At 42.1% G+C, this 7,157-nt stretch overlaps 1 protein-coding gene across 2 annotated transcripts in view; it reads left to right on the forward strand.

The window, feature by feature from the left end:
- LOC137433772 (thread biopolymer filament subunit gamma-like) overlaps positions 1 to 6,906 on the forward strand; it is a 46,103-nt gene extending 39,197 nt beyond the window's left edge. The window contains exons 8-9 of one of the 2 annotated variants that reach the window (XM_068126071.2): positions 1,148 to 1,314; positions 6,496 to 6,906. In XM_068126071.2, coding sequence (XP_067982172.2) covers positions 1,148 to 1,314; positions 6,496 to 6,695 — 367 coding nt within the window. In that variant the 3' untranslated portion in view covers positions 6,696 to 6,906. The remainder of the gene's footprint in view (positions 1 to 1,147; positions 1,315 to 6,495) is intronic. The other variant, XM_068126073.2, reaches the window with a different exon arrangement.
- The last annotated feature ends 251 nt before the right edge of the window (positions 6,907 to 7,157 follow it).

Raw genomic sequence — 7,157 nt, forward strand, 5'->3', positions numbered from 1 at the left:
AACGCCAAAGCGAACGGCGAACGGCTAAATCGCCATAGCTCGGTAAGTACTTGTCCGATTAATTTCAAACCTTGAAAAGGCACATCCTCGGGTCCCCAGCAATATACCTGGCAAGTTTCAAGTATATCGGACCGGTAGTTGTCGAGAAATCGTTGTCGCATACATACACACACACATACACACAGAGATTAATGGAATTATAGATAGATGTAATAATGTGGGCGGAGGCATATCGGTCGACGGATGACATCGAAGAGTATCGTTCTAGTTATGCAAGTGATAAAGCCCGACCAATACACACGGCGCTGAACACAGCGTAGCAAATGACGAGTGGCTTTTCTTCTCAACTTCTCTAACGTCTTTCACTCTGCTTTACCATCTGTGTGTGATCGAAGCAAGAACTCTCGTGAAAGCACACCACTCTACAAACTACTTGCAATGATGGGATGTTCGATATCTGGAAGTAATTGCACATTTCACAAACTCTGGTGATCTTTCCACACACTTCAATGTCGAACGGTAATATTACAAGTCGGCACCTTTTTCCTCGACTCCTCTTTTAGAACAAACGTTTCGCTTCGACAAGCATTGCAGAGTCATTTATACGAAATAATTTGTTCCATGTCGAGTCAAGTACATACCGTAAGCGTTAACGTCACACTAAAGCAATGCACCGTGTAACAGCCACCCATAAATAATGTGTGGCAGAGCACAGACAATATCACTCAAACTAAGAAGTGGCTCAAAGTGAGTGATATGGTGAAACATGTTCATGTCTGGCCTGTAATGAAAGAATCGATCCTACAGACCGAAACGTACATCAGGAACTGGACACAACCAACAATGCTGTGCAGGAAGGTTTTTCCAAACGGCTTGTTTATTATTATTATTTTTTCTGCATATCTTGTAGGATTGTAATTTATCGGAATGAAGCCTGGTAAGGCACGAATAGCGAACACCAGCAATCATCTACACCTAAAGAATATGCTTGAGTCTTTGTGAAGGATGGTTTCCTCCAAAATGGATCGCTATAGTTGTACGTCGAGGATACTAATCAAGTGTTTTCAAGTATGTGTTGTCTTCGATTCACAATTCATTAGACATCATGCTTGCAGAAAAAAAATGACCATGTGTTTCTTTTCCCCAGTGTGACAACAATGGACATGAGCTCTAGTGGTTCCATTCAATCCAGCACCTTAAAACAATACAGCACCTCAAGTACTGGCAGTACAGGACAAGTGCTAACAGGACAAGTGCAAACAGGACAAGTGCAAACAGGACAAGTGCTAACAGGACAACATTCCCATTCCAGCAGTGAGTCCCATAGTCTCCAACTTACACAAACCATAGCACTCAATAAAACGCAATCATGAAATGTGAATGTTGATGAAATGTATTTGTTCTGTGCAAATCATGTTCATATAATTTAAGGTAGAATATTTGATGTTATTTGTATTCTTACCCAAAGCAATCAATTTCACCGGAATTTGTGAACATCAACGTCCTCAGCTGGACCAGACTCGGGGGGAAAAGCACAAAACAATAAGTACTTGTCTTCTATCACCGGACATTAGACGACACAATCCAAAACGTTTGTGGAAACACTAAAACAGTATAAAAAGACATGAATCGGTGGTAATGTTGATACCAGATGGGTCTTTCTCTGTGGATCTGGAAATTATTAGACTCTGGTCTGATAAATAGAATATGTCCTTCAATCCTTGAAAATCCCACAGCATCACCGTATGGCTCCGGAAGGATCATCAAACAAAGCCTCCTATCTATTCCCTTGGTCATCTACTGGAAGAGTTTCAACCTCTTCGAGGCATCACCACCAGCCATAATCTTTCCTGGGCCAACCACATCGCAAAGCTGCCCTACAAAGCCAGCCACAGCCAGGACATACTCTGTCGATCCAACTATTTCCTTGGGAAATTAGATCGTAGCTTAATGGCGTCCTTTTCTCCACTGTGGGCTGGTGTCTCAGCATCACATCTATCTCTCCTGAATTCTGTGGCATATCAAGCTTATAAAATTGCTGCACTCTCCCCTGATGAGGTCAAAGCACAAGGTATGTTGCTCTCACATCACAGGCAGGTCGGTAGTCTCTGTTTTCTACCTTCTATTTGCCAACATTGCGCCATCTGATATCTGTTTCTCCAACCAACCACGACAACTCCAGGACACACATGTCCTTCCAGAACCCCTCCTGGTTAAAGTTCCAAAATAAAGGTTTTCCACAAATCTCAACTCTTATTCCCCTCTTCTCCCATCCATGGAACCACATTCCAAAGGCTGTTTTTCACACTCTTCTCTCCAGGATTTCAAGTAAGCAGTGCATCTGGTCTCCTGCCATCCTCAATTCTGCCCCATGATCTTTATTACCCTCATAAACCTTACCTAAACCCTCATAAACCGTACCTAACCAAAACCATTTTACTTGCTAGTTTCAGTGCTTCCTCACCTCCCTTATATCTTCTTTTCCTGTTCATTCAGTCCATTTTTTGAATACAAAGTTGAGGCTTGTGGATTAACTAGAACATAGAATGGATCACCACATAACAGAACAAAAAGAAACGGGGTGGGGGGAGGGAGGACACAAACAGCAGGGTTGAGGAACAAAATAGAGGGAGACTTGGACAAATAAAGGATGTGGGGAAGAATGAGGGCTTGGGAAGGATGTATGGGGTGGACAAGATGGATACAGAAGCAAACTCTCAGGAAGGAAAAACTGGATATTTGTAAGAAACAACCTCCTCACCACTGTGGAGATAGTAACCCGTATGCTAGATGAGCAGTCATCAGTTGACATCCAGTGTCTTCAGAAATGTATTCATCCCTTGACCTTTTGGACTTGTGTTACAGCCCGAATTAAAAATGTATTAAATTGAACCTTTTTCTGTTACTGATTGACACATAATACCTATAATGTAAAAGTGGGTTTTTTTTTTTTAAAGAAATTCTTACAAAATAATTAAAAATGCAATACAGAAATATCTAATTTACATAAGTATTTTACGCCCTGAGCCAATACTTCGTAGAAGCAGCAATTACAGCTTCGAGACTTCTTGGGTATGTCTGTATCAGCTTTGCACATCTGGATTTGGCGAGGTTCTCCCATTCTTCCTTGCATATTTGCTCAAGCTCTGTCAAGTTGGATGGGGAGCGTTGGTGAACAGAAATGTTCAAGTCGTTCCACAGATTCTCAATGGGATTCAAGTCTGGGTTTGGCTAGGCCAGTCAAAGACTTTTACGTTCTTGTTCTGAAGCCATTCCAGTATTGCTTTGGCTGAATGCTTGCGGTCGTTCTTCTGTTGGTATGTAAATCTTTGCTGCAGTTTGAGGTCTTTTGCACTCTGAAACAGGTTCTCTTCAAGGATTTGCCTATATTTGGCTCCATTCATGTTCCCTCTATCCTTACAAGTCTCCTAATCCCTGCTGCTGAAAAGCATCCCCATATCATGATGCTGCCACCACCACGCTTCACAGTAGGGACGATGTTAGATGTGTGATGAGCTATGCTCAGTTTACGCCAGATGTAGAGCTTTGCAAAAGTTCAATTTTTGTCTCATCAGACCACAGAATATTTTTCCTCATGCTCAGAGCATTTTTGCAATCACCAGGCATTCTGTCATGTGCCATTTTCTCAGGAGTGACTTCCGTCTGGCCACTCTCCCATAAAGCTTCGATTTGTGAAGTGTTGCAGAGCCTGTTGTCCCTCTGGCAGGTTCTCCCATCTCAGAAAAGGAACTCTGTAGTTCTGTCAGAGCGGTCATTGGGTTCTTGGTCACATCCCTCACCAAGGTCCTTCTTGCCTAGTTGCTCAAATAGCCAGCTCCAGGAAGAGTGCAGGTAGTTTCATATTCTTTCAATTTCCTAATGATTGAGCTCACTGTACTCTTGGGTACTTTCAACACTCTAGAAATTATTTTATACCCTTCCTCAGATCTATGCCTCCTCACAATTCTATCTTGGAGTTCTGCGGACAGTTCCTTGGATTTCATGTAAGACTTTCTGCTCTGACATGCACTCTCAACTGTGGCACCTTTTATATACAAAGGTGTGTTTATTTATAGATCAAGTCCAATCAATTGAATTGGCCACAGGTGGACTCCAATCAAGTTGTAGAGACGTCTCAAGGATGATCAAAGGAAATTGGATGCACCCAAGTTCAATTTGGAGTGTCATAGCAAAAGGGGTGAATACTTTTTGACTCAAGACATTTCAGCTTTTAATTTTTAATGATTTTGTAAAAAAATTCTAAAACAAAAATAACACTGAAATTCTGGGGTATTATGTGTAGATCAGTAATGACACAAGACAATTGAGTACACGAATATGAATGAATGAATGATCGTTTTAAGGCCATTTTCCCCGCTAGAGCGGGGGTTAGCCTTGCGGGCACCATGACAATCATGGTTCCCTGTTTGAGGCAATGTTTTTATGGCCGGATGCCCTTCCTGACCAACCCTTGGTCACCTCTTACGATGTGCAGGGATACGGTGTACCTATACTAAACCGGGGTACACACCGGGAGAAACACGAAACACAAAACACGGGTTTAATTCGAAACCCAAACCAACAAGAAGACAAGTAAATGCAACAATAATGATTGGTACCAAAATAAAGCACGGAATGAAACACAAAAATAAAACTGAGGTAAATAACTTCCTAACTGGGGTACCTCGACACACTGACTCACAAAGCACGAACAGGGGGAAAAGTAAGAAAAACCTCATGATCGCCGCAGAAAACACTCTCCCCCCCGATGTACCAAAATGGCCAAGCCTTCTTGTCGGAGCAAAAACCAAGCGCGCTCTTCCTATTCATCAGCGAGAGCCAATCGCGAAGCTTCTTGCTGCCGCCCGTATTCTCCCTCACCGATCCAATCGCCAAGCTTTTCTTTGAGTTCGCCCACGTCATCCAGCCGGGGGAGGGGTGAGGGGCGGTTGTCGGCCTTGTTCCTCCTCCCTACTGTACCACCGACAGCTCCGCCTCTCCTGGGAAGATCTTTACTGTATCGTGTCCATAGGAGCGGGCTTAATGGCCTGCTGTGTCATACTTGGCCGGCCGCACTGTACAGACGTTCGGAATAACAATAAATCTTTATTGTCCCATATTCACGGAAATTATTATTTGGTGACACCGTAAGTGTAACCATCATGAAAACATGAAAAACAAAGGGAATAAGAAAACGAAATAAAAAGATATAAAATATAAAATAAATATGAAATATAAAATATGGAAGATTGACTAAACAGCAAAATGTCTAGGAATTTGAATTTAGCATTTGTATTGCACATGGTACAAATGACTTTTTGAAAATGTTCTTCTTCATCCTTACACGAAAGCGTCTCCCTGATGGCAGTTTTTCAAAAAGTCGGTTCAAAAAATGACTTTCATCGGTACACACCTGCACCACCTTCCTTTTCAATGCCCGCAAGTATAGAGACTCCAGACTGGTTGAAGGCCCACTTACAGCTTTAAATGCCAATGTAATGACCGTTCTCAATTGTGACTTATTCCACACATTAAGATAACTGTACCAGGAAATCAAATTAAATGACAAAACACTGATCAGTAAGGAATTGGTCAACATCCACATCACACGTGGGCTAACACCAAATGGCAATAGAGGGTTTGACGCACAGGGGAAATTAGCCTTAAATCCTATTGCTAATTAACATGCCATCATCCCTCGTATGATGAACATTTAAACAGAACCTAAAGTGACATTTTCCCTACTTATGTACATTCAAATGCTCCTATGCATCACACGATCCATACTATTTCTATACACTTCTACCTTTCCTACTATATTCACTTACCTACCCCCATAAACGTAACAATACTTTCTGAATGGACTGTATGTTATCTAGACATCAGCAAAGCCTTTGACTCGGTCAACCATTGCCTTCTCAAGAAACTTCCTTGCTTCGGAATCAGAGGAAATTTCAAGGAGTGGATGGCAACGTTGCTCTAATCTTGGCAGTAGTTTAGGGTCCGTATTGATAGTGTCCTCTCTGATAGGGTTCCTGCATCAAGTGGTGTCCTTCAAGGCTCTGTCATTGGTCCCCTCCTATTCCATGATCTATATGAATGACCTGCCCGATCACCTTGTCAGCTAATGCCTGGTCTTTGCCGATGATGTAAAACTCATCGGAGGCCCAGACTATACAAAGAGATCTCAAGTCCATCTCTGGATAGGTAGCAATTTGGGAATTTCATTTTAGCATTCTGAAATGCCAACACCTGCATTTAGGTAGAGGAGTTGTACAGACCTATTCCCTACATGATTTGTCCGAGAATGCTTTCCCATCTCAGCAGCAGCCCATGGTCGGGACCTGGGGGTTCTATTTGACACAAAATACCCAAACATAACTTGACAAAATGAATAAACCACTTTCATGCATTGCTGATGATTACCAGGTTTGGATTCTTGAAAATATGTTTTTAGTCATTATTCACAATGCCTCTTGGTATTTATTTGTGCAGGTGCTGGAAGCCAGAGCAGTCTGACACAGCAGAGTAGTTCCAGCACAGGTGAAGTGACACAGACCAGTTCTACAACCACCAAAGAGGTCATCACCGAGAAAATAGAGCCTGTCGTCACCAAGAAAATCACCACACAGGTGTTTGAGATGGTGGATGGAGAAGTTGTTTCGACAAATACTTCAACCCAATACATTACATAAATAATATGATGAATCCTACAAGGTCTCAGACCAGGTGTTATTGTCCGATCTGAGAATGTTGGGGGTTATGCTGCCTTTCTTTGTTTGATTTTCATTACATAGCCAATGATTTACTCTCCTTGCCTCTTTGCTGTGCTTGGCATTACTGGGATAACAATTGATGGTTCTCTGATGTGATTTGCAAAAATTCAATAAAGCTCTTCTGTTGCAATTCAATGAAATGTTGTTTTTGATAAAGGACAAGGGGAAAAAGACATAAAATGTCACAGCCCCCGCCATGATTTTAGTAATTTTGATGTACGGAGTTAAAGGCCACCGGGCGGCCATGTTTGGTCGGATTACGAAACAAAATCTTCTGCATATGTGTACTCTCATGTATTGTCTTTGTGCCAAGTTTGAACAAACCGGTCCTTGTATGTCGAGAAAGGGTTGGGGACACGTTTAAGTAACAAAATGGCCGCC

This window comes from Myxine glutinosa, chromosome 10, assembly GCF_964187855.1.
Source record: "Myxine glutinosa chromosome 10, kmMyxGlut1.1, whole genome shotgun sequence".
Taxonomy (NCBI): domain Eukaryota; kingdom Metazoa; phylum Chordata; class Myxini; order Myxiniformes; family Myxinidae; genus Myxine; species Myxine glutinosa.